The sequence below is a fragment of the Gymnoscopelus microlampas genome (genome assembly GCF_963454915.1).
Source record: "Gymnoscopelus microlampas genome assembly, chromosome: 22".
NCBI lineage: Eukaryota > Metazoa > Chordata > Actinopteri > Myctophiformes > Myctophidae > Gymnoscopelus > Gymnoscopelus microlampas.
The window spans coordinates 21,361,297-21,389,066 of record NC_139959.1 but is presented as its reverse complement, the minus strand read 5'-3'; the positions used below and the strand labels follow the sequence as shown (position 1 = coordinate 21,389,066).

Here is a 27,770-nt window from a genome sequence, read left to right as displayed (position 1 = left end):
ATGGAGCAGCCGTGGATGGCCCGCTCAAAAGGTGCGTGGGGCGGGGTGTTTTGGGACGACCGTTCCGGCTGCCCATGTAATGAATTGATGAAGACTCATCTGTTTTCGCTGCAGTTGCGCCCTAATAATGTTGTTTTCATTTATTTTTGTTCACGTATACTATTAAAATATGCAGCTATTGAAGTATTGGGCCTTAACATGCGATTAAAATGTATATGTATTTGGCCCCTCATATATAAAATAAATAAAAATAAAATCTGATTTAAAATTGAAACTTGCATGCTGATCAATGCGTTTCTGCGTTTACGTGTGGACAGGGATTTTAAAAAAAAATCTTTGTCATGTGGCGAGGGATTCTTTTTAAAAACTGAGGACTAAAATACCTGTTTAGAAAAAGATCCATATAAGTGTAGCCTAGGCCAGCAATCCTCGGAGCGTCCGTTCTCCTGGACAAGTCTGGGCTTAACCATTAGACAAGTCTGGGCTTATTAAATGACGCTATTAGAATCATTAATTTTATCCCGCAGGAGCGAGCGCTTCTCAGCACCAACCGTGGCCGAATTAGAGATTTGATAGGTCATTTTTGGACAATTCTGACAGCCCTACTAAGCACGGACATGCGCAAAGGAATGCATGTATTCCAAACAGACAGGAGCGTTTGGAATAAAGTGTTTACATGGTCAATTCCGATTGATTTAACCCGATTCAAACGGTCTATACCACCCCTCCTATTCCGAATGAAAATGCATTCGGGTCAGACTGGAATGGAATATTCTATTCCAATTGGGGTGTTTACATGAGCAAATCTATTCGGAATGAATTCATCCATTCATTCATTCCGAATAGAAGTGTATTCATTCCGAATACAACTGTCCATGTAACAGTGGCCAATGAGTTTCATCCTGGCATTTGCCAAGGCACCAAGGCAGAACTGCGGAACTCATTGGGTAATGAAGTCAAAGAAGTTGGCTGCCATGTTATGTGTGTCCAAAGTGGCCACTGACACATACCCCAAACTACATAGTGCTGCTTTAATAGGAACGTACTGTAAAGTATACTTTGTTGGTTTCATCAATACAAAGCCGGGACAAAATCGTTTGATTGGTCATTACATGCTCTGAAAATGCACGTTTGGCCACCCACATGAGCTCTAAACAGCCATCCGGCTGCCTAAGTGGTCAGATAGGTGGGCCACAAGGCCACGAACGCTTTTGGGACTTTCAAGTGGGCCCTGATGCAAAAAAGGTTGGGAATCGCTGCTCTAACTCCTTAAAGGCCTTGGCCTCTGTGCGTGTGCGTAAGGAGTATTTCCGAACCCACCCATGTAACAACGAATTGACACAAACATTTGAATTGATTAGTCTGATTAACCACTTAAACCCTGTATTATGCTTCATCGTACCATGGTGGTGTGCGAAAATAGCAACTAGGAGAGCTATGAGATCTATAAAAACATTTTCTTTAATCTTAACTGAGGCAAGTTTGAAAAAAAGTGAATGCATGAAATGATTTGAAGTCTTATCATGTTGCTAATTATATATGTGTGTGTGTGTGTGTGTGTGTGTGTGTGTGTGTGTGTGTGTGTGTGTGTGTGTGTGTGTGTGTGTGTGTGTGTGTGTGTGTGTCTAGATCCCCAGTGGTATCCAGCTAGACAGGCCTTAACGCTTTACCCAAGTGAGTATGTGTGTGCTGATTACTTCAAAGTTTCATAGATAGAATACAGCTACATATACAGCAACATATACAGAAAACATGCTAATATAACAATCTAACAGTCACATATATGACATGAACATTATGAACATAATCTCTCACAGTCATGAAGGGTTCTGGTGGTTTCACATTGGATGCTGGGTGCATTTATAGACACAGAACAACCGAGCCCCCACACACACACACTTTGTATCCCTTGAGCATAAAAATAATTCAATTTAAGATGACATATCAACTATTATATTTCAAGTGGGTTATTGTACTGGTGAAATAGGCTCTCCCTCTCCCTACAGTATGTCTCTGTCTGTCTGTCTGTCTGATTGCAGAGGTACTCTCCCCCCTCCCCCTTCACTCTCCCCCTCCCTCCCACTCTAAACTTTATTTATACTTTTTTAGCGGTGCCAACCGCTCTACGTTTGACTCTGTCTGCGTGTCCGTCCGTCCGTTTGAGCACGGGATGAGCACGGCAAAGAAGCAACACATACAAACACACGCACACACACACACACACACAGACTTGGAGATTGCCTATGCCATCTCTCCTCTCATTGGCCACACGTGCCACTGGTTATCAAAGAGGGGTCCAGGGACCCCCAGCGAATGTTATGTCCGTCCGCCCGTATGAGCACGGGATTTTAAACAGCTATAACTCCAGTTTGCAGCATGCCACCAAGTCCAAATTTGGTATGTGGACTTAGACCACCAATAGGGACGAGCATGAATTGCTGAAGTTATAAAAGAGGGGTCCAGGGACCCCCAGCGTATGTTATGTCCGTCCGCCCGTATGAGCACGGGATGAGCACGGGATTTTAAACAGCTATAACTCCAGTTTGCAACATGGCACCAAGTCCAAATTTGGTATGTGGACTTAGACCACCAATAGGGACGAGCATGAATTGCTGAAGCCCCGCCCCCTCTGTCTTCCCATTGGCTGGCCTTTAAAAAGCCATAACTCAAGTTCGCAGCATGCTACGGAGTGCAAATTTTGTACATGGACTAAAACCACCAATAGGGACAAACTGTAATTACTTAAGCCCCGCCCCCTCTGTCTGCCCATTGGCTGGGCTTTAAACAGCCATCATTCCAGTTTGCAGCATGCTACCAAGTACAAATTTGGTAAGTGGACTCAGACCACCAATAGGGACGAACTGAAATGAGTTAAGCCCCGCCCCAAAGGCACCGCTTCCTTCACACAAGGTGTGATTTTTAATTGTTTATACTACTCAATTACGTTTTTTTTTGTGTGTGTGTGTGTGTGTGTGTTTGTTTCCAGACGGTAAAGCCCTATCAGATGATGAGACCTTACAGTCTCTACCTGTTGGCACCACAGCCACCATGTACTTCACAGATCTGGGTCCACAGTTAGGATGGACTATGGTAAGAGGAGTCACTTTATCTGCCAATACCCTATACAGGAAGACCGAAATAGTTTTCTGTAGACTGATTAAGCTGTGCTACGTTTAACCACTTTAACACTGCCGTCCTGTTTTTGTGCAAGAAATTCAAATATTGCATCAATGTTACTAAAAATGGACAACCTACATGCAAGCTCACAACGCATTGTGAGCTTGTAGATCAGCTATTTGAGAATGTTTGGTAAGCGGTTAATCAAGCATTATTATATGTAGCCATGATCTTATGTTTTTATGTGTTATGTACTGTCATTTGTATTCAATTGTTATTGTTATGACCAGGTCTGACTTGTAAAAGTGATCTTACGTCCTGTTAAAAGGAGAAATAAATAATGAATAGCAGTAAAACGTCTTGGATTGCCAATGGCCTCAGTTTAATCTCTTAAATCACTTCTTAAAAACATATTTACTGGCAGATCTGATTTGTGTCAATTATTTAGCCCTTGTTGTTTTTGCCTGATGTACATTAGTCATGATTTAATTCATATTGAGTTTTGAACTTACTGGAAACAGATTGAAACAGATGATGCCCTGTGGCGACCCCTGATGATAATTTCTAATATAATAATAATATAACATTAGAAAAAAGAAACCAGTTAAAATAAAAGGTTTTCTGTGCTTTACTTTGCATAACTCTTTGTAACTGGTTTCAGGTATTTTTATTAGAGTACATGGGGCCTCTCCTCACCTACCTCCTCTTCTATTTCCGTGTTCCATGCATCTACTCCCACGGCCACGCCTTCACCTCCAGCCCCTATACTGTTGTTACGTAAGTGGAAACACCTCGTCTGCATCACACCACTGCGTAGGCTGTATTGTTATCTGCAAAAGACAGTTTCATACCAATTCATGCTTTTGGTTGTTTTGGTCAGCCGCGTTTGTATTGCAGAGAAGCGTCAGGACAAAATTGGCCTCAGTCTTAATTGACTGATTGATTGATTGATTGAATACTTTATTAGTCATAAATGTAAACAGCACGTGGTACTGTAAGACATTATGGCTAAAAGGATAACAAACAAAGGCCTGGGGACTTGTTTCCATTGTGGTCCTATGTACTCAATTCATCAACTTGGTATAACAAAGTTACACAATAATACATGTCATCAACAAATACAAACACCATGTACAAAAGAGATCCTCCCTTTGTGGTCTCCTGGTAGATGTTTTTTCAGGACAGTTTTGAGAGAAACCAGTGTTTCACATCCTTTTATGGATGGTGTCAGGGCATTCCACATTTTGGTGGCAGAGCTGTAGAATGAGAATTTTCTCGTGTCTGTTCTATATTTGGGTGGTACCAGATCGTTGTCGCTCCCTCTAGTATTGTGGCTGTGGGAGTCACTCACTTTTGAGAAGTAGTTAGTCAGGTATGAGGGTATTGAGGCTGAGGGCACTGTCCCTTTGACTAAATACCAATCCCATTATGATTTGCTTAACCCTGTCTTCTACCCTGAGCCATCCCAGACTAGCAAAGTGTGTTGGAATTAGGTGGGTCATGGGCTTTAGGCAGAGAAGTAGTCGAATCAGTTTGTTTTGGGAGTAAATGCACAGTCATTCCTGAACTTAAGTTTAGATTGTGGGAAAGCTAGGGGCCCCAAGCCAGCTGACCTGAGGGACGTGGACATAGAAGGAGGTGTTAAAAAGTCAGTGGTATGAGGTCAGCCCATTTAGAGCTTTGTAAACACACAACGATTCTATAAGCTCTACTGGCAGCCAGTGGAGAGAGAGAGGGGACAATTTCAGGCTGGACAGGAGTGACTACAGTATACAGGGAGTTGTAGTAGTCCAAACAGGAGGATATGAGATCACGTGGATTACTCTGTCTAGGTCTTGGAAAGAGAAAAACGGCTTGATCTTGGCAATGGTACAAGATGAAAAAAAAAGGCTTTTACAACTGCATTTACTTGCTTTTCAATCGTATCAAATAAGTAGTGGTGAATCAGACTAATTGATTGATTGATTCGAATCTTTCGTGTTGATTCATTTATATCGTCTCTGTTGGGTGGAAACCATGTCCAAAACAGTTCATTTTCAGGATTCAAATAAAATGGCAAACGTAGCTTATCTACAAGCTCAAAACAAGTCGCTTGGCACCACATTTCGAGCTTGTAGATCTGCTATTTTTTATGTTTTTGTGTGACGCTGTAGTGATCAAGTAGGGCGTTAATTTACAAAAATAATAATAATATGGCGATAAGAGGTTACTGCCCGACAGCGACGATATACACAAAAGTTAAACTAATTATCAGGGCAAATGCGCTTCTCGAATATCCGATTAATGGAAAGCATAATCGATAGAATAATCGCTAGGAAATGAATGGATAGTTGCAGCCCTATGTTTGAGCACAACCTATCACCAGTGTGCCAACATCTCTCCTTCATGTGTCTCTCAGACTGGCCTGTGTCTGTCACACCTGTCACTATGTGAAGAGGTTGGTTGAAACTATCTTTGTGCATCGCTTCTCTCGTGGGACCATGCCTCTCAGGACCACAGTGAAGGTAAGGCCATTAATGGACTTTAAATGAACCAATTAAGGCCCAATATTTCATCGCAGTGGTTCTGAAATGTCTTCATGTCAAGGACCCCCAAAATGACATGCGGACCCCGCCCCCATCTCAAAAGATATTTTGTGCCAGGAACCTACAGAAGCAAAGATTTGTGTTAAAATGTTTCACTTTAAAAAATATATAATATTATACTCACCCCTGGGCTTTGTCTAAGAAAACCTAATAAAAAGATTTTGAAAAATATATATAATATATATTTTTTATACATTATAATCAAAGATTTTCACAAATTGTCACTATGTTTCAGATCTACAATAGCAGATCTACAAACTCATGGTGGTACCCACCCAAGGACCCCTGGGGGTCCCTGGACCCCACTTTGAAAACCACTGCTTTATCGTACAATGAAGATTTTACACAATTTTGATCATTGTGAAACTTGATATTCAAACAACTTCAAAAGTTGTTTGAATTTCTTTGAAGATTTTTGCCCATAATGACAGGCCCAACATAGGAAGGTTTAAATAAAGTGGTTAACCGTCTAGTGACCTTTTCCTCTTTGTCAGGTCTCATCTGTCATCAAAGTGATTGTATGATAAGATACGATCCGAGAAAGGGCTTATAAAGTAGATTGCTTCTAATTGCTTTAACCATTTAACCCCCATCTACTTTGTCGTTCAATGAATAGGGAGCAAAAACTATCTATAAGCTCAACGAGTCACAATGCGTTGTGATATTGAAGATCTGCTATTTTCACTATTTTTAAAACGTAAAATAAATGATTTTATTTTTTGAAAAACTGAAAACGTTGTGGACACTAGGGTTTATTGAGTGGTGCCGAGGGCAACCACTCCTATACAGTACATGACTTTGTCCGTGTGTCCGTATGTATGTATGTATGTACAGTATGCATGTCTGTCCACAAACATTGATGACAACATCAATACGGGGGTCAATACGGGGCTCATCAAAGGCACCACTCACTTCACACAGGGTGTGATTTTTTTTTATTTAGCCTACTTATTTTTAAGGTGAAGCTGTAAAAAAAAGAAAAGAAAAAAAGCCCTTGTAGATTGACCCTAAGCACATGTAATGTCTTTATTCTGGGTTAGAACTGCACATACTACTGGAGCTTCTCAGCATGGTTGGCCTACCATATCAACCACCCCCTCTACACACCCCCATGTAAGTTGCGCGTGACACACACACACACACAGTAATCCATATTGTTTGTCCTTCTGTCTCTTGCTTCTAAGTCTAACTCTTTAAATCTCCATTAATCCATATTGTTTGTCCTTCTGACTTTCTAACTCTTTAAATCTCCATTAATAAATAGTTGTTGTATCCATTGACCATGGAGTCAGGTTACATATCGTTTATGTCGGGTGGAAACCTCATGAAACTGTACTTTTCAGGATTCTAATGAAAAAATATAGCTGCAAGCAGCGATAATACGGGGCCAGTGAATAGAGAGAGAGAGAGAGACATGGAAACGGAATAGATTGAAGAGAGAGAGAGTGACATGGAAACAATAGATTGATGAGAGAGAGAGATGGAAACATAATGGTTTGATTGGACATCTCAACCTACTGTCATTAACAGGATTCGAACTCTCAACCTTCAGACTAATAGGCTGCAACACTACCTATAGTGCTATAGCTTTGTCCAGGCTGATATTGTCTGTTGAAGATCATAAACTCTTGCCTTCTTTCATGAACCAAGCCCCTGTTTCACTAACACTAAGATCACTCGTTCACAAACCATTTACCAATGAAGAAATTGTACATCTCCTCAGAACCAAAACTAGTGAAAGTAGCCGATCTACAAGCTCACAAACCATGAAAAGTTGTGAGATTGTAGATCAGCTATTTTCAGATAAAGTATGTCATACGTTGAAAAAACTTACTCTCAAATAAGCTATTTCAGATTATCTTTACCATTTGCACATGTATTCATTGATACAGTCATGTTGTTTGCAATTCAACTTAAATTAAGTCTGCATCAAGTGAGGCTTGAACTGGCGACCTTGAGATTGTGAGGCATTCATTTAAGGGACACGCCATTGGCCCAACAGATAAGTAACTGTGAAAAAGGAGATCACACAGATGATACAGTTTCACGCAAATAGCTGAAAAATCCTGGGTTTAAGTGTTTTTCAAACTGCTCAAAATTGCGGACAATCTAAGGGCGGAGCTTAATGGTCAAATCAATATGTGTGTTCCTCATGAGTCAAGGCACATGTGTAAGCAAGTTTCACGACTTTCGGCCAAACGAGGCATGACTTATGCCTTTTTAAAGTCTGCCTTTTCAAAAAATTGCTATAGCGCCCCCTTTTGGCCAATTGGAGTGAGATTGGTTTCAGTGATATTTGGAATGACCCTGTACATTTCTGCAAAGTTTCAAAGAAATGTGAGTCTGCATGTATGTTTTAGGCACAGATGAATACTTTTCATAAAACTGTAATAGTTAAAATCTATCTCCTCCTGGGATTTTTGAGCAATCTGCACGAAACGTTTAACACTTGAACTTTGGACCACTGCCTACAAAAATTTCCAACGGATTTTCCATAAGTGAAAAAATGCAGAAGTTAGGAGCCAATGACTGTTTTACATATAATTCAAAATGGTGGGCGATCTAAAGGTCAGAGGTCAAAAGTCAGACCACAAAAGTTGTCGGGCATGAGGAGACGCATGTGTGTATCGAAGTTTCATGGTTGTAGGTCAAACAGGGCATGAGTTGTACCTGTTCAAAGTTAGCACTTTCAATTGAGTGCTATAGTGCCACCCTTTGACGAATGAGTGTGAGAATTATTTCTTGGTAGTTTTTCATGAGCATCTACCATATGGCTGAGTTTCGTAAAAAGCGTATGCACGGTTAAGCCAGAACTGGCAAAAACAAGTATTTTTCAAACTGCTCAAAATTGCGAAAAATCTAAGGGCGGAGCTTAATGGTCAAATCGATACGTGTGTTCCTCATGAGTCAAGGCACATGTGTAAGCAAGTTTCACGACTTTCGGCCAAACGAGGCATGACTTATGCCTGTTTAAAGTCTGCCTTTTCAAAAAATTGCTATAGCGCCCCCTTTTGGCCAATTGGAGTAAGATTGGTTTCAGTGATATTTGGAATGACCCTCTACATTTCTGCAAAGTTTCAAAGAAATGTGAGTCTGCATGTATGTTTTAGGCACAGATGAATAATTTTCATAAAACTGTAATAGTTAAAATCTATCTCCTCCTGGGATTTTTGAGCAATCTGCACAAAACGTTTAACACTTGAACTTTGGACCACTGCCTACAACAATTTCCAACGGATTTTCCATAAGTGAAAAAATGCAGAAGTTAGGAGCCAATGAATGTTTTTCATATAATTCAAAATGGTGGGAGATCTAAAGGTCAGAGGTCAAAAGTCAGGTGTGAAAGTTGTTCATCATGAGGAGACGCATGTGTGTATTGAAGTTTCATGGCTGTAGGTCAAACAGGGCATGAGTTGTACCTGTTCAAAGTTGGCATTTTCAATTGAGTGCTATAGCGCCACCTTTTGACGAAAGATTGTGAGAATTATTTCTTGATAGTTTTTCATGACCATCTACCATATGGCCGGGTTTCGTAAAAAGCGACAGCACGGTTAAGCCAGAACTAAGATTAGCCTTGAATTGAGAGGGAGCGAAAAACAATTCGTAATATAGCTGCAAGCAGCGATAATACGGGGCCAGTGAATAGAGAGAGAGAGAGAGACATGGAAACGGAATAGATTGAAGAGAGAGAGAGTGACATGGAAACAATAGATTGATGAGAGAGAGAGATGGAAACATAATGGTTTGATTGGACATCTCAACCTACTGCCATTAACAGGATTCGAACTCTCAACCTTCAGACTAATAGGCTGCAACACTACCTATAGTGCTATAGCTTTGTCCAGGCTGATATTGTGTGTTGAAGATCATAAACTCTTGCCTTCTTTCATGAACCAAGCCCGTTTCACTAACACTAAGATCACTCGTTCACAAACCATTTACCAATGAAGAAATTGTACATCTCCTCAGAACCAAAACTAGTGAAAGTAGCCGATCTACAAGCTCACAAACCATGAAAAGTTGTGAGATTGTAGATCAGCTATTTTCAGATAAAGTATGTCATACGTTGAAAAAACGTACTCTCAAATAAGCATTTCAGGTTATCTTTACCATTTGCACATGTATTCATTGATACAGTCATGTTGCTTGCAATTCAACTTAAATTAAGTCTGCATCAAGTGAGGCTTGAACTGGCGACCTTGAGATTGTGAGGCATTCATTTAAGGGAGACGCCATTGGCCCAACAGACAAGTAACTGTGAAAAAGGAGATCAGACAGATGATACAGTTTCACGCAAATAGCTGAAAAATCCTGGGTTTAAGTGTTTTTCAAACTGCTCAAAATTGCGGACAATCTAAGGGCGGAGCTTAATGGTCAAATCGATACGTGTGTTCCTCATGAGTCAAGGCACATGTGTAAGCAAGTTTCACGACTTTCGGCCAAACGAGGCATGACTTATGCCTGTTTAAAGTCTGCCTTTTCCAAAAATTGCTATAGCGCCCCCTTTTGGCCAATTGGAGTGAGATTGGTTTCAGTGATATTTGGAATGACCCTGTACATTTCTGCAAAGTTTCAAAGAAATGTGAGTCTGCATGTATGTTTTAGGCACAGATGAATAACTTTTCATAAAACTGTAATAGTTAAAATCTATCTCCTCCTGGGATTTTTGAGCAATCTGCACGAAACGTTTAACACTTGAACTTTGGACCACTGCCTACAAAAAATTCCAGGGGATTTTCTATAAGTGAAAAAATGCAGAAGTTAGGAGCCAATGACTGTTTTACATATAATTCAAAATGGTGGGCGATCTAAAGGTCAGAGGTCAAAAGTCAGACCACAAAAGTTGTCGGGCATGAAGAGACGCATGTGTGTATCGAAGTTTCATGGTTGTAGGTCAAACAGGGCATGAGTTGTACCTGTTCAAAGTTGGCACTTTCAATTGAGTGCTATAGCGCCACCCTTTGATGAATGAGTGTGAGAATTATTTCTTGGTAGTTTTTCATGAGCATCTACCATATGGCCGAGTTTCGTAAAAAGCGTATGCACGGTTAAGCCAGAACTGGCAAAAACAAGTATTTTTCAAACTGCTCAAAATTGCGGAAAATCTAAGGGCGGAGCTTAATGGTCAAATCGATACGTGTGTTCCTCATGAGTCAAGGCACATGTGTAAGCAAGTTTCATGACTTTCGGCCAAACGAGGCATGACTTATGCCTGTTTAAAGTCTGCCTTTTCAAAAAAATGCTATAGCGCCCCCTTTTGGCCAATTGGAGTAAGATTGGTTTCAGTGATATTTGGAATGACCCTGTATATTTCTGCAAAGTTTCAAAGAAATGTGAGTCTGCATGTATGTTTTAGGCACAGATGAATAATTTTCATAAAACTGTAATAGTTAAAATCTATCTCCTCCTGGGATTTTTGAGCAATCTGCACGAAACGTTTAACACTTGAACTTTGGACCACTGCCTACAAAAATTTCCAACGGATTTTCCATAAGTGAAAAAATGCAGAAGTTAGGAGCCAATGACTGTTTTTCATATAATTCAAAATGGTGGGAGATCTAAAGGTCAGAGGTCAAAAGTCAAACCACGAAAGTTGTCGGGCATGAAGAGACGCATATGTGTATCCAAGTTTCATGGCTCTAGGTCAAACAGGGCATGAGTTGTACCTGTTCAAAGTTGGCATTTTCAATTGAGTGCTATAGCGCCACCTTTTGACGAAAGATTGTGAGAATTATTTCTTGATGGTTTTTCATGACCATCTACCATATGGCCGAGTTTCGTAAAAAGCGACTGCACGGTTAAGCCAGAACAAAGATTAGCTTTGAATTGAGAGGGAGCGAAAAACAATTCGTAATATAGCTGCAAGCAGCGATAATACGGGGCCAGTGAATAGAGAGAGAGAGTGACATGGAAACAATAGATTGATGAGAGAGAGAGATGGAAACATAATGGTTTGATTGGACATCTCAACCTACTGCCATTAACAGGATTCGAACTCTCAACCTTCAGACTAATAGGCTGCAACACTACCTATAGTGCTATAGCTTTGTCCAGGCTGATATTGTCTGTTGAAGATCATAAACTCTTGCCTTCTTTCATGAACCTGCAAGCCCCTGTTTCACTAACACTAAGATCACTCGTTCACAAACCATTTACCAATGAAGAAATTGCACATCTCCTCAGAACCAAAACTAGTGAAAGTAGCCGATCTACAAGCTCACAAACCATGAAAAGTTGTGAGATTGTAGATCAGCTATTTTCAGAATGAAGTATGTCATACGTTGAAAAAACGTACTCTCAAATAAGCATTTCAGGTTATCTTTACCATTTGCACATGTATTCATTGATACAGTCATGTTGTTTGCAATTCAACTTAAATTAAGTCTGCATCAAGTGAGGCTTGAACTGGCGACCTTGAGATTGTGAAGCATTCATTTAAGGGAGACGCCATTGGCCCAACAGACAAGTACCTGTGAAAAAGGAGATCAGACAGATGATACAGTTTCACGCAAATAGCTGAAAAATCCTGGGTTTAAGTGTTTTTCAAACTGCTCAAAATTGCGGACAATCTAAGGGCGGAGCTTAATGGTCAAATCGATACGTGTGTTCCTCATGAGTCAAGGCACATGTGTAAGCAAGTTTCACGACTTTCGGCCAAACGAGGCATGACTTATGCCTGTTTAAAGTCTGCCTTTTCAAAAAATTGCTATAGCGCCCCCTTTTGGCCAATTGGAGTGAGATTGGTTTCAGTGATATTTGGAATGACCCTGTACATTTCTGCAAAGTTTCAAAGAAATGTGAGTCTGCATGTATGTTTTAGGCACAGATGAATAATTTTCATAAAACTGTAATAGTTAAAATCTATCTCCTCCTGGGATTTTTGAGCAATCTGCACGAATCGTTTAACACTTGAACTTTGGACCACTGCCTACAAAAAATTCCAACGGATTTTCCATAAGTGAAAAAATGCAGAAGTTAGGAGCCAATGAATGTTTTACATATAATTCAAAATGGTGGGCGATCTAAAGGTCAGAGGTCAAAAGTCAGATCACAAAAGTTGTCGGGCATGAAGAGACGCATGTGTGTATCGAAGTTTCATGGTTGTAGGTCAAACAGGGCATGAGTTGTACCTGTTCAAAGTTGGCATTTTCAATTGAGTGCTATAGCGCCACCTTTTGACGAAAGATTGTGAGAATAATTTTTTGATCGTTTTTCATGACCATCTGCCATATGGCCGAGTTTCGTAAAAAGCGTATGCACGGTTCAGCCAGAACTAAGATTAGCCTTGAATTGAGAGGGAGCGAAAAACAATTTGTAATATAGCTGCAAGCAGCGATAATATGGGGCCAGGAGAGAGAAAGAGAAATGATAAATCCTTTAACAGGTCAGTTCATGAAAGTCCTTGCGGTCTTGTTTCCAATGAGTGCCTGTGAGCAATTAGGGGTTAAGAGTCTTGCTCAGGGACAAATTTCATTTCATCGATACATTTGCTGACCTGGCCTGGAATCGTACCTGGGGCAACCAGAGTCTCTGGCTCCCTAACCACTCAGCTATGGCCACCCCTGAGAGAGAGAGAGAGAGAGAGAGAGAGAGAGAGAGAGAGAGAGAGAGAGAGAGAGAGAGAGAGAGAGAGAGAGAGAGAGAGAGAGAGAGAGAGAGAGAGAGAGAGAGAGAGAGAGAGAGAGAGAGAGAGAGAGAGAGAGAGAGAGAGAATAGATTGAAGAGACAGAGAGAGAGAGATACGGAATAGATTGAAGAGACAGAGAGAGAGAGATACGGAATAGATTGAAGAGACAGAGAGAGAGACAAATGGAATAGATTGAAGAGACAGAGAGAGAGACAAATGGAATAGATTGAAGAGACAGAGAGAGAGACAAATGGAATAGATTGAAGAGACAGAGAGAGAGACAAATGGAATAGATTGAAGAGACAGAGAGAGAGACAAATGGAATAGATTGAAGAGACAGAGAGAGAGACAAATGGAATAGATTGAAGAGACAGAGAGAGAGACATGGAAACGGAATAGATTGAAGAGAAAGACATGGAAATGGAATAGATTGAAGAGAGAGAGAGAGCGCCATGGAAACGGAATAGATTGAGTCATGTTTTTTGCATTTCAACTTAAATGAGTCTGCATCAACTGAGGCTTGAACCGGCAACCTTACGGTCATGAAGCACTCTTAGGTAGCTGCAACACTACCTATAGTGCTATATCTTTGTCCAGGCTGATATTGTCTGTGGAGGATCACAAACTCTTGCCTTCCAAGCCCCTGTTTCACTAACACTAAGATCACTCGTTCACAAACCATTTACCAATGAAGAAATTGTACATCTCCTCAGAACCAAAATTAGTGAAAGTAGCCGATCTACAAGCTCACAAACCATTAAAAGTTGTCAGATTGTACATTGGCTATTTTCACAATGAAGTATGTTATACATTGAAAAAACATACTCTCATTGCTATCTGAAAAGTTGTGAGATTGTAGATCAGCTGTATGTAAAAAACACTCAATTAAGTATTTCATGTTATCTTTAACAATTGCAGATGTATTCATTGATAGTCATGTTGTGTGAAATGCAACTTGGATGAAGTCTGCACCAAGTGAGGCTTGAACTGGTGACCTTCAGGTTGTGGGGCACACATTTAAGCGAGAAGCCACCAACAGACAAGAACCTGTGAAAAAGGAGATCACAGAGATCATACAGTTTCACGCAAATAGCTGAAAAATCCTGGGTTTAAGTGTTTTTCAAACTGCTCAAGATTGCGGACAATCTAAGGGCGGTGCTTACTGGTCAACGTGATAGATGTGTTCCTCATTAGTCAAGGCACATGTGTAAGCAGGTCTAATGGCTGTCGGCCAAACGAGGCATGACTTTTGCCTGTTTAAAGTTTCAATTTTCAAAAAATTGCTATAGCGCCCCCGTTTGACCAATTAGAGTAAGATTGGTTTCAGTGATATTTGGAATGGCCCTTTACATTTCTGCAAAGTTTCAAAGAATGGTAAGTCTGCATGTATGTGTTAGGGGCAGATGAATAATTGTCATAAAACTGCAATATTCATTGGCTCATTAAAACTTCATTTTTTCACTTATGGAAGATATTTTGCAAAAGTTTTTTGGTATAGGTCCAAAGTTCATGTGTAAAAAGTTTCGTGCAGATTACTCAAAAATCCCAGGAGGAGATAGGTTTTAACTGTTTTTCATATAATTCCAAATGGTGGGAGATCTAAAGGTCAGAGGTCAAAAGTCAGAGGGTGAAAGTTGTTCAGCATGAGGAGACGCATATGTGTATCCAAGTTTCATGGCTGTAGGTCAAACAGGGCATGAGTTGTACCTGTTCAAAGTTGGCATTTTCAATTGAGTGCTATAGCGCCACCTTTGGACGAAAGATTGTGAGAATTATTTTTTGATCGTTTTTCATGACCATCTACCATATGGCCGAGTTTCATAAAAAGCGACTGCACGGTTCAGCCAGAACTGCCAAAAGTGGCAGAAGAAGAAGAAGAAGAAGAAGAAGAAGAAGAAGAAATGGAATAATGCGAATAACAATATGGGTCCATGCTGGAAGCCTGGCCCCATAAATATAGCTGCAAGCAGCGATAATACAGGACCAGTGAATAGAGAGAGAGAGAGACATGGAAACGGAATAGATTGAAGAGAGAGAGAGAGTGACATGGAAACAATAGATTGATGAGAGAGAGAGAGAGAGAGAGATGGAAACATAATGGTTTGATTGGACATTTCAACCTACTGCCATTAACAGGATTCGAACTCTCAACCTTCAGACTAATAGGCTGCAACACTACCTATAGTGCTATAGCTTTGTCCAGGCTGATATTGTCTGTTGAAGATCATAAACTCTTGCCTTCTTTCATGAACCAAGCCCCTGTTTCACTAACACTAAGATCACTCGTTCACAAACCATTTACCAATGAAGAAATTGTACATCTCCTCAGAACCAAAACTAGTGAAAGTAGCCGATCTACAAGCTCACAAACCATGAAAAGTTGTGAGATTATAGATCAGCTATTTTCAGAATGAAGTATGTCATACGTTGAAAAAACGTACTCTCAAATAAGCATTTCAGGTTATCTTTACCATTTGCACATGTATTCATTGATACAGTCATGTTGTTTGCAATTCAACTTAAATTAAGTCTGCATCAAGTGAGGCTTGAACTGGCGACCTTGAGATTGTGAGGCATTCATTTAAGGGAGACGCCATTGGCCCAACAGACAAGGAACTGTGAAAAAGGAGATCAAACAGATGATACAGTTTCAAAAATCCTGGGTTTAAGTGTTTTTCAAACTGCTAAAAATTGCGGACAATCTAAGGGCGGAGCTTACTGGTCAAAGCGATAGATGTGTTCCTCATGAGTCAAGGCACAAGTGTAAGCAAGTTTCACGACTTTCGGCCAAACGAGGCATGACTTTTGCCTGTTTAAAGTTTGCATTTTCAAAAAATTGCTATAGCGCCCCCCTTTGGCCAATTGGAGTGAGATTGGTTTCAGTGATATTTGGAATGACTCTCTACATTACTGCAACGTTTCAAAGAAATGTGAGTCTTGCATGTATGTGTTAGGGGCAGATGAATAATTTTCATAAAACTGCAATAGTTAAAATCTATTTCCTCCTGGGATTTTTGAGTAATCTGCACAAAACATTTTGCACATGAACTTAGGACCTTTGCCGACAAAACAAAAGCGGCGGATTTTCCATAAGTGAAAAAATGCAGAAGTTATGAGCCAATGGCAGTTTTTCATATAATTCAAAATGGTGAGCGATCTAAAGGTCAGAGGTCAAAAGTCAGACCACGAAAGTTGTCGGGCATGAAGAGACGCATGTGTGTATCGAAGTTTCATGGTTGTAGGTCAAACAGGGCATGAGTTGTACCTGTTCAAAGTTGGCACTTTCAATTGAGTGCTATAGCGCCACCCTTTGACGAATGAGTGTGAGAATTATTTCTTGGTAGTTTTTCATGAGCATCTACCATATGGCCGAGTTTCGTAAAAAGCGTATGCACGGTTCAGCCAGAACTGGCAAAAACAAGTATTTTTCAAACTGCTCAAAATTGCGGAAAATCTAAGGACGGAGCTTACTGGTCAAATCGATACGTGTGGTCCTCATGAGTCAAGGCACATGTGTAAGCAAGTTTCACGACTTTCGGCCAAACGAGGCATGACTTATGCCTGTTTAAAGTCTGCCTTTTCAAAAAATTGCTATAGCGCCCCCTTTAGGCCAATTGGAGTAAGATTGGTTTCAGTGATATTTGGAATGACCTTGTACATTTCTGCAAAGTTTCAAAGAAATGTGAGTCTGCATGTATGTTTTAGGCACAGATGAATAATTTTCATAAACTGTAATAGTTAAAATCTATCTCCTCCTGGGATTTTTGAGCAATCTGCACGAAATTATTAACACTTGAACTTTGGACCACTGCCTACAAAAAATTCCAACGGATTTTCCATAAGTGAAAAAATGCAGAAGTTAGGAGCCAATGACTGTTTTTCATATAATTCAAAATGGTGGGAAATCTAAAGGTCAGAGGTCAAAAGTCAGAGGGTGAAAGTTGTTCAGCATGAGGAGACGCATGTGTGTATCCAAGTTTCATGGCTGTAGGTCAAACAGGGCATGAGTTGTACCTGTTCAAAGTTGCCATTTTCAATTGAGTGCTATAGCGCCACCTTTTGACGAAAGATTGTGAGAATTATTTCTTGATCGTTTTTCATAACCATCTACCATATGGCCGAGTTTCGTAAAAAGCAACAGCACAGTTAAGCCAGAACTAAGATTAGCCTTGAATTGAGAGGGAGCGAAAAACAATTCGTAATATAGCTGCAAGCAGCGATAATACGGGGCCAGTGAGAGAGAGACAGACAGACATGGAAACTGGAGAGAGAGAGAGAGAGAGAGAGAGAGAGAGAGAGAGAGAGAGAGAGAGAGAGAGAGAGATGGAAACTGGAGAGAGAGAGAGAGAGAGAGAGAGAGAGAGAGAGAGAGACATGGAAACGGAATAGATTGAAGAGAGACATGGAAACGGAATAGATTGATGAGAGAGAGAGAGATGGAAACAGAATGGATAGATTGGACATCTCAACCTATTGCCATTAACAGGAATCGAACTCTCAACCTTCGGACTAGGATAAGGATAATTCCTTTTAACAGGTCGTTCATGAAAGTCCTTGTGGTCTTGTTTCCAATGAGAACCTGTGAGCAATTAGGGGTTAAGAGTCTTGCTCAGGGACAAATTTCATTTCATCGACGCATATGCTGGGATGGCCTGGAATCGAACATGGGGCAACCAGGGCCTCTGGTTCCCTAGGCGTGCTCACTAACCACCCAGCTATGGCCGCCCCATGATAGGCTAATAGGCTGCAACACTACCTATAGTGCTATAGCTTTGTCCAGGCTGATGTTGTCTGTTGAAGATCATAAACTCTTGCCTTCTGTCATGAACCAAGCCAACACTAAGATCACTCGTTCACAAACCATTTACCAATAGAGAAATTGTATGTCTCCTCGCTACCGAAAACAGTGAAAGCAGCCGATCTACAAGCTCAGAAACACGTTGCTATCTGAAAAGTTTTGAGATTGTAGATCGGTTATTTTCACAATGAAGTTTGTCATACATTAAAAAAACATACTCTCTCCAAGAAGCATTTCATCATTACCTTTAACAGTTGCACATGTATTCAATGATACAGTCATGTTGTTTGCAATTCAACTTAAATTAAGTCTGCATCAAGTGAGGCTTGAACTGGCGACCCTGAGATTGTGAGGCCTTCATTTAAGGGAGACGCCATTGGCCCAACAGATAAGTAACTGTGAAAAAGGAGATCACACAGATGATACAGTTTCACGCAAATAGCTGAAAAATCCTGGGTTTAAGTGTTTTTCAAACTGCTCAAAATTGCGGACAATCTAAGGGCGGAGCTTACTGGTCAAAGAGATAGATGTGTTCCTCATGAGTCAAGGCACATGTGTAAGCAAGTTTCACGACTTTCGGCCAAACGAGGCATGACTTATGCCTGTTTAAAGTCTGCCTTTTCAAAAAATTGCTATAGCGCCCCCTTTTGGCCAATTGGAGTGATATTGGTTTCAGTGATATTTGGAATGACCCTGTACATTTCTGCCAAGTTTCAAAGAAATGTGAGTCTGCATGTATGTTTTAGGCACAGATGAATAATTTTCATAAAACTGTAATAGTTAAAATCTATCTCCTCCTGGGATTTTTGAGCAATCTGCACGAAACATTTTACACATGAACTTTGGACCACTGCCTACAAAAATTTCCAACGGATTTTCCATAAGTGAAAAAATGCAGAAGTTAGGAGCCAATGACTGTTTTTCATATAATTCAAAATGGTGGGCGATCTAAAGGTCAGAGGTCAAAAGTCAGACCACGAAAGTTGTCGGGCATGAAGAGACGCATGTGTGTATCGAAGTTTCATGGTTGTAGGTCAAACAGGGCATGAGTTGTACCTGTTCAAAGTTGGCACTTTCAATTGAGTGCTATAGCGCCACCCTTTGACGAATGAGTGTGAGAATTATTTCTTGGTAGTTTTTCATGAGCATCTACCATATGGCCGAGTTTCGTAAAAAGCGTATGCACGGTTAAGCCAGAACTGGCAAAAACAAGTATTTTTCAAACTGCTCAAAATTGCGGAAAATCTAAGGGCGGAGCTTAATGGTCAAATCGATACGTGTGTTCCTCATGAGTCAAGGCACATGTGTAAGCAAGTTTCACGACTTTCGGCCAAACGAGGCATGACTTATGCCTGTTTAAAGTCTGCCTTTTCAAAAAATTGCTATAGCGCCCCCTTTTGGCCAATTGGAGTAAGATTGGTTTCAGTGATATTTGGAATGACCCTGTACATTTCTGCAAAGTTTCAAAGAAATGTGAGTCTGCATGTATGTTTTAGGCACAGATGAATAATTTTCATAAAACTGTAATAGTTAAAATCTATCTCCTCCTGGGATTTTTGAGCAATCTGCACGAAACGTTTCGTACTTGAACTTTGGACCACTTTCTACAAAAATTTCCAACGGATTTTCCATAAGTGAAAAAATGCAGAAGTTAGGAGCCAATGACTGTTTTTCATATAATTCAAAATGGTGGGAGATCTAAAGGTCAGAGGTCAAAAGTCAGAGTGTGAAAGTTGTTAAGCATGAGGAGACGCATATGTGTATCCAAGTTTCATGGCTGTAGGTCAAACAGGGCATGAATTGTACCTGGTCAAAGTTGGCATTTTCAATTGAGTGCTATAGCGCCACCTTTGGACGAAAGATTGTGAGAATTATTTTTTGATCGTTTTTCATGACCATCTACCATATGGCCGAGTTTCGTAAAAACCGACAGCGCGGTTCAGCCAGAACTGCGAAAAGTGGCAGAAGAAGAAGAAGAAGAAGTGACAGAATAATGCGAATAACAATACGTGTCCAGAGCAGAGCTCTGGCCCCGTAAATATAGCTGCAAGCAGCGATAATACGGGGCCAGTGAATAGAGAGAGAGAGAGACATGGAAACGGAATAGATTGAAGAGAGAGAGAGTGACATGGAAACAATAGATTGATGAGAGAGAGAGATGGAAACATAATGGTTTGATTGGACATCTCAACCTACTGCCATTAACAGGATTCGAACTCTCAACCTTCAGACTAATAGGCTGCAACACTACCTATAGTGCTATAGCTTTGTCCAGGCTGATATTGTCTGTTGAAGATCATAAACTCTTGCCTTGTTTCATGAACCAAGCCCCTGTTTCACTAACACTAAGATCACTCGTTCACAAACCATTTACCAATGAAGAAATTGTACATCTCCTCAGAACCAAAACTAGTGAAAGTAGCCGATCTACAAGCTCACAAACCATGAAAGGTTGTGAGATTGTAGATCAGCTATTTTCAGAATGAAGTATGTCATACGTTGAAAAAACGTACTCTCAAATAAGCATTTCAGGTTATCTTTACCATTTGCATATGTATTCATTGATACAGTCATGTTGTTTGCAATTCAACTTAAATTAAGTCTGCATCAAGTGAGGCTTGAACTGGCAACCTTGGGATTGTGAGGCATTCATTTAAGGGAGACACCATTGGCCCAACAGACAAGTAACTGTGAAAAAGGAGATCACACAGATGATACAGTTTCACGCAAATAGCTGAAAAATCCTGGGTTTAAGTGTTTTTCAAACTGTTCAAAATTGCGGACAATCTAAGGGCGGCACTTACTGGTCAAAGCGATAGATGTGTTCCTCATGAGTCAAGGCACATGTGTAAGCAAGTTTCACGACTTTCGGCCAAACGAGGCATGACTTATGCCTGTTTAAAGTCTGCCTTTTCAAAAAATTGCTATAGCGCCCCCTTTTGGCCAATTGGAGTAAGATTGGTTTCAGTGATATTTGGAATGACCCTGTACATTTCTGCAAAGTTTCAAAGAAATGTGAGTCTGCATGTATGTTTTAGGCACAGATGAATAATTTTCATAAAACTGTAATAGTTAAAATCTATCTCCTCCTGGGATTTTTGAGCAATCTGCACGAAACGTTTAACACTTGAACTTTGGACCTCTGCATACAAAAATTTCCAACGGATTTTCCATAAGTGAAAAAATGCAGAAGTTAGGAGCCAATGACTGTTTTTCATATAATGCAAAATGGTGGGAGATCTAAAGGTCAGAGGTCAAAAGTCAGAGGGTGAAAGTTGTTCAGCATGAGGAGACGCATATGTGTATTCAAGTTTCATGGCTCTAGGTCAAACAGGGCATGAGTTGTACCTGTTCAAAGTTGCCATTTTCAATTGAGTGCTATAGCGCCACCTTTGGACGAAAGATTGTGAGAATTATTTCTTGATCGTTTTTCATGACCATCTACCATATGGCCGAGTTTCGTAAAAAGCGACTGCACGGTTCAGCCAGAACTGCGAAAAGTGGCAGAAGAAGTGACAGAATACTGCCAATAACAAAACAGGTCCAGAGCTGAGCTCTGGCCCCGTAATAATAGCACAATAAGACATGGAAAGGGAATAGATTGAAATTGAGACAAAGCAAATGATTCCAACAGGCGAAAATTCTTTTTAGCCCAACCCAGCTGAGGTGGTCATATATAGGACGCAGGGGGGCAATCCCAGGTGAAAAACCTCACCCATTAACATCTCAACCTATTGCCATTGACAGGAATCAAACTCTCGACCTTTGGATTCACAGGCTGAGACACTACCTATACCGCTATAGCTTTGTCCAGGCTGAGGTCATCTGTTGAAGATAAAAGTGAACCAGTGAAAGCAGCCGATCTACAAGCTCAGAAACATGTTGCTATCTGAAAAGTTTTGAGATTGTAGATCGGTTATTTTCACAATGAAGTTTGTCATACATTAAAAAAACATACTCTCTCCAAGACGCATTTCATCATTACCTTTAACAGTTGCACATGTATTCAATGATTACAGTCATGTTGTTTGCAATTCAACTTAAATTAAGTCTGCATCAAGTGAGGCTTGAACTGGCGACCCTGAGATTGTGAGGCCTTCATTTAAGGGAGACGCCATTGGCCCAACAGATAAGTAACTGTGAAAAAGGAGATCACACAGATGATGCAGTTTCACGCAAATAGCTGAAAAATCCTGGGTTTAAGTGTTTTTCAAACTGCTCAAAATTGCGGACAATCTAAGGTCGGAGCTTACTGGTCAAAGCGATAGATGTGTTCCTCATGAGTCAAGGCACATGTGTAAGCAAGTTTCACGACTTTCGGCCAAACGAGGCATGACTTATGCCTGTTTAAAGTATGCCTTTTCAAAAAATTGCTATAGCGTCCCCTTTTGGCCAATTGGAGTGAGATTGGTTTCAGTGATATTTGGAATGACCCTGTACATTTCTGCCAAGTTTCAAAGAAATGTGAGTCTGCATGAATGTTTTAGGCACAGATGAATAATTTTCATAAAACTGTAATAGTTAAAATCTATCTCCTCCTGGGATTTTTGAGCAATCTGCACAAAACATTTTACACATGAACTTTGGACCACTGCCTACAAAAATTTCCAACGGATTTTCCATAAGTGAAAAAATGCAGAAGTTAGGAGCCAATGACTGTTTTACATATAATTCAAAATGGTGGGCGATCTAAAGGTCAGAGGTCAAAAGTCAGAGTGTGAAAGTTGTTCAGCATGAGGAGACGCATATGTGTATCCAAGTTTCATGGCTGTAGGTCAAACAGGGCATGAGTTGTACCTGTTCAAAGTTGGCATTTTTCAATTGAGTGCTATAGCGCCACCTTTTGACGAATGAGTGTGAGAATTATTTCTTGATCGTTTTTCATGACCATCTACCATATGGCCGAGTTTCGTAAAAAGCGACTGCACGGTTCAGCCAGAACTGCGAAAAGTGGCAGAAGTGACAGAATAATGCGAATAACAATACGTGTCCAGAGCAGAGCTCTGGCCCCGTAAAAAAATAGCAAAAGTAGCAGATCTACAAGCTCGAAACGTGTCGCGCCGCATTTCGAGATTGTGGATCTGCTACTTTTGTGTGACGCTGTCATATGATCAAGTAGTGCATTCATTTTTTTTAAAGTTAGAATATGGAGATAAGAGTTTTCTGCCTGAATAACTGAATTTGTGGTTGAATGTGAACGTTAGGGGGTCGCCACTGCCATCCACTGAGACCCCAAAGGACGCCACGTGCCGGGGGAAGTACCTGATTTCGTCATCTGAATTCAGATGGACTTTTATCTGACTCTCTTCCTTCCTCCACAGCGTACGGAGATGTCCAAGTCAACTATGCACTAGTCATATTTGTGGTATGTATTTACGGCTGACAACGCTACACTGCTCCACCATAAATATTCCCAGTTTAATACTAGTTTCCCACTGACTGTTTGTCATGACTACAGTTGTGTGAGATGGGGAACTTCTCCATTCACTTGGCCCTGAAGAACCTCAGAGTAGACGGTAAGAGCCTGGATCTATCAATTTATACATATCGTTGCTGTTGGACGGAAACCTCCCATCTCCATAATTTTACTTTTTGTGTTTTTTCGTAAATTAACGCCTTACTTGATCATACTACAGCGTCTATTGGTGAGTTTTTGTAAAGGACTGTATAAGGGGACTGGTTCTATGGAGTTAAGCTTCATTCGCCCCCGGGGCGTCGATCCAGACACATTTGACAGGACATTGAAGAGGGTTTATGACAGCTTTACTTAGGTTGTAGGCACAGGTTGAGTTACAGGCATATACAGGCTTTGGTTGCAGAATGGAATGGATGGGTAGGATGGTACAGGCACTGAGTGCGAATGACAATGTGTCAATGTATGTGGTTCTGCAGCAAACACAGAATAAACAATAATGTATGAGTACAGAATATCATACCCAAAGTATATCACAATATATATCACATTACCGCAATAATATGGTATACAATATAGTAGGCATCTACACTACACAGGTTATCACAGTACTGATGTATCACTAACATTAACTTAAACCAATAGACCCCTTAACAGACACACCGATTGCATGCGTCATTACGGGTCCATTTGGTTCCATTTGTACACTCTCAGAGTTACACACCTGTAAGGGGCCATTTGGAAGCCCATGAGGGTCCCTGGACCCCAACTGTAGACCCACTGGTGTTGTAGCAGAGTGTTTCCAGTGGGCCAACATGCACAATATCAGCACCCTGACTCTGTTTGACCAGAACGGGAACAGAGCCTTCATTAGTATCATTGGTAACACCTGTGAATGTCTTCATAATATGGCTGCTGTGAATAGAGCCTATCACACCTGTGCATCCAGTCTCAATGTTGGTAAACAAATAATTGGTCTATAACTCCAATAATAATCACTGCAGCCTTGCCCTGTGCTAAAGTGGCTTAATTGGACATCAAAGGCCACCCAGCTGTGGGACAGAACCCTAATGGCGACGCCCGTGAAATACACACATCTCTCACAAGTTACATGACTTTACAGTTACAGAAATATAATGAAGGGGCGGTTAAAGCACGCACTGTAGCGAGCCATGGAGAGAAATAAACATACAGAAAGGCAGTAACTCTATTAATCATGGTAAATGAATACAGCAGACATTATTAGTACATTATTGAACTAAACAATGGACTTACAGTAGTCAAAGACGCGCACTGCAGTGCTGTACAAATGAAGGAGGTAGTTTGAAGCAGGTGAACTTCACCGCTCTCTCTCTCTCTGCTGTTGTTACCATAGATATATATAAAGGCTAGATGGCTCAAGGGGCGGCGCAAGCGTAGCTCAACCGCGGCCATCTTGCGACGGTCACTCATAACATTATGTCTATGGTGCATATACTTTGAAATAACCATAGCGTGCTCAATTTTCATCCGATTTTCAAACGGTTTGGTGTTTTGTAAACACCAAAGATGTAGTTATGATACTGCATACTTATAATTATAATCGTGTTTTTTTTTAAATACAATAATATCATAACTACATCTTTGGTGTTTACAAAACACCAAACCGTTTGAAAATCGGATGAAAATTGAGCACGCTATGGTTATTTCAAAGTATATGCACCATAGACATAATGTTATGAATGACCGTCCCAAGATGGCCGCCATGTGGCGACGTCGTACTCCATTGGCCAGCAGCGCGGGTGAGTCATCTAGCCTTTATATATATCTATGGTTGTTACTACTGGTATGAATGAATTACCCACAACGCATTGCGCACTTAAGGTGGCAGGTACATATTACTCTGAACACAGTTCTTAAGGTAGTACATAATAGGCAAATAAAAGTCAACAAGTAATATTATTATTATTATTATTATTATTTGTTAAAAGGTTAAAGTACTATATTCTGATTGTAATCATTGCTACAGAGCGTTTGTTCGGTCACAGGGGTCGCTCCAGCTCTAGTAAACAGAATATAAGTACATTTTCAGGTAGGTGACACATTTTAAGCCAATCAGGAGAGTACTGAAAATGCATTTTCTGTTTAATAAAGAGCTGGAGAGACATGGGAGACTCTTTTTACTGAACAAATACTCTATAGCAATGAGTACTATCAGAATATAGGGCTATTTAACACTTATTTTAACCAAAGTTCATCACTTACCCTACCTTTAATATTATGCTTGGAGCCTTTCCAACAGCGTCACACAACAGCATCAAAAGTAGCAGGTGCGATGTGTTTCAAGCTTGTAGATCTGCTACTTTTGCTGCTTTTGCATTTGAATCCTGAAAAGTAACAGTTTTGGACATATGAGGTTTCCACCCGACAGAGATGATATGTGTTGTCGCAGTCGGCGGAAAGCTTGTAGCCTATGTCCAGAACCGGTGTTCCAATGTACAACAGTTATTATTTAGTCTCATGGGTTAAATATCTTGCTACCTAATTGAAGGCCAGTCCGGTCCAGCCAGCCTGTATTTCAGCAGACTACTAGATCAGAGCCAAGCAGATGTTTGGGCCGCTTCCCTAGTTTATAAAACCCACAGACAGACCTAACCACTTTCGACCTTGTGTCCATATTATGGGCGTATCATTATAGGCGAAAAATGTTCAAATGAATAGCTAAAATAGCAGATGTGCTGTAGACTTCTGTAAGCTCACATTGTGTCACTTTACCATGCGCTGTGAGCTTGTAGATGGTCATTCAAATTAAATAAAAAACATCAAAAGATGAAATATGCAGCTACAAGGTTTCTGCCTGACAGCAATATTGTATAATTCACTAAGTGCCCTGCCAAGCCAAAGTGCAGTAACTACGAGAAAAAAAAAAACACTTATAAATGGGTTTTGAAGTGATTCAACTGGTCAGCCAAATGAGATATTGGCATATAAGTGATATTACACTAATTGTACATCTGTTCTTGAGGTAATTGTTTATCCCCCAAAATCACAAAGGCTAATTTGACCTTTGGGATATAAAAAGAAGTCAGTGTGTCCAAAAACGTAGTTACTGCACTTTGGCTTGGCAGGGCATTTTTTTCTACTCGTGTGACTGTGACAAAGATGCCAAAAATGGACATACAAGGCTTCCGCCCAACAGCGACAAAATCAGTATTGGTTTCACCATTACTTCACAGCTGATGAAATCTAACATCTTTGTATTCATTCACAGAAACCAAGTGCAGAAACTTCCCTAATCCAACTAAGAATCCCTTCACTTGGCTCTATTTTTTTGTATCCTGCCCAAATTACACATATGAGGTAACCTGACATGATACTGACCATGATACTGACCATGATACTGACCATGATACTGACTATGATACTGACCATGATACTGACCATGATACTGACTATGATACTGATCATAATACTGACATGATACTGACCTGATACTGACCTGATACTAACATGATACTGACCATAATATTGACATGATACTGACCTGATACTGACCTGATACTAAAATGATACTGCCCATGATACTGACCATAATACTGACATGATACTGTCTACAGTTTATAGTACTGTAAGTTTAAGTCTTTTAACCGATCTGTCTTTCTGTCCATTTGACATGTAGGTTGGAGCGTGGGTGAGCTTCTCTATCATGACGCAGTGTTTACCAGGTACAGTGGAACAGGCCATGACACACGTCATCATTATGTAATAGGCTTCACCTTACCTGTCCAACATTCTGTATCTAATCACTTTGCCATGTGAGACAGGCCAGACAAATGTAATGACATGAAAAACAAGTAGGGCTCCATCCATCTTTATGCACATACATCATGCTGGGTTTCTGTCTTCCTCACAGTGGCGCTGTACTCATTATTTGGCTTCATTCAGATGACTATATGGGCCAAAGGGAAGCACAGAATCTACAGCCGAGAGTTCAGGGAGTATCCCAGACTCCGTATGGCTATCATTCCCCTGATTCTCTGAAGAACGCAGCGCTGCACCGGCCTGATTTGTGTGGTTCCGTTGTTGGGGTATTTTTCAAAAAAATAAAGCAATATACTGCAATATACTGTTCTGTCACCCAGCAACATTCCAGGGACGTGCAGAGAATACGTGAAAAGGCCAAGTGTAGCATGCACAAGACTGATCGTTGATTTCTTTTAAAGAAGAAAAAAATGACAGTCATAATTTACA

The 27,770-nt window shown here is 40.5% G+C and overlaps 1 protein-coding gene across 1 annotated transcript; it reads left to right on the top strand.

Moving 5' to 3' along the window:
- On the top strand, nucleotides 1-27,560 carry tecrl2a (trans-2,3-enoyl-CoA reductase-like 2a; the record flags this gene model as incomplete). Its single annotated transcript, XM_084048133.1, has 11 exons — nucleotides 1-31; nucleotides 1,630-1,674; nucleotides 2,987-3,090; nucleotides 3,779-3,894; nucleotides 5,516-5,621; nucleotides 6,743-6,815; nucleotides 23,449-23,492; nucleotides 23,586-23,643; nucleotides 26,791-26,879; nucleotides 27,199-27,244; nucleotides 27,433-27,560. 11 exons carry the CDS (start codon nucleotides 1-3, stop codon nucleotides 27,558-27,560), a joined length of 840 nt encoding a protein of 279 aa, XP_083904259.1.
- Nucleotides 27,561-27,770: the final 210 nt, after the last annotated feature.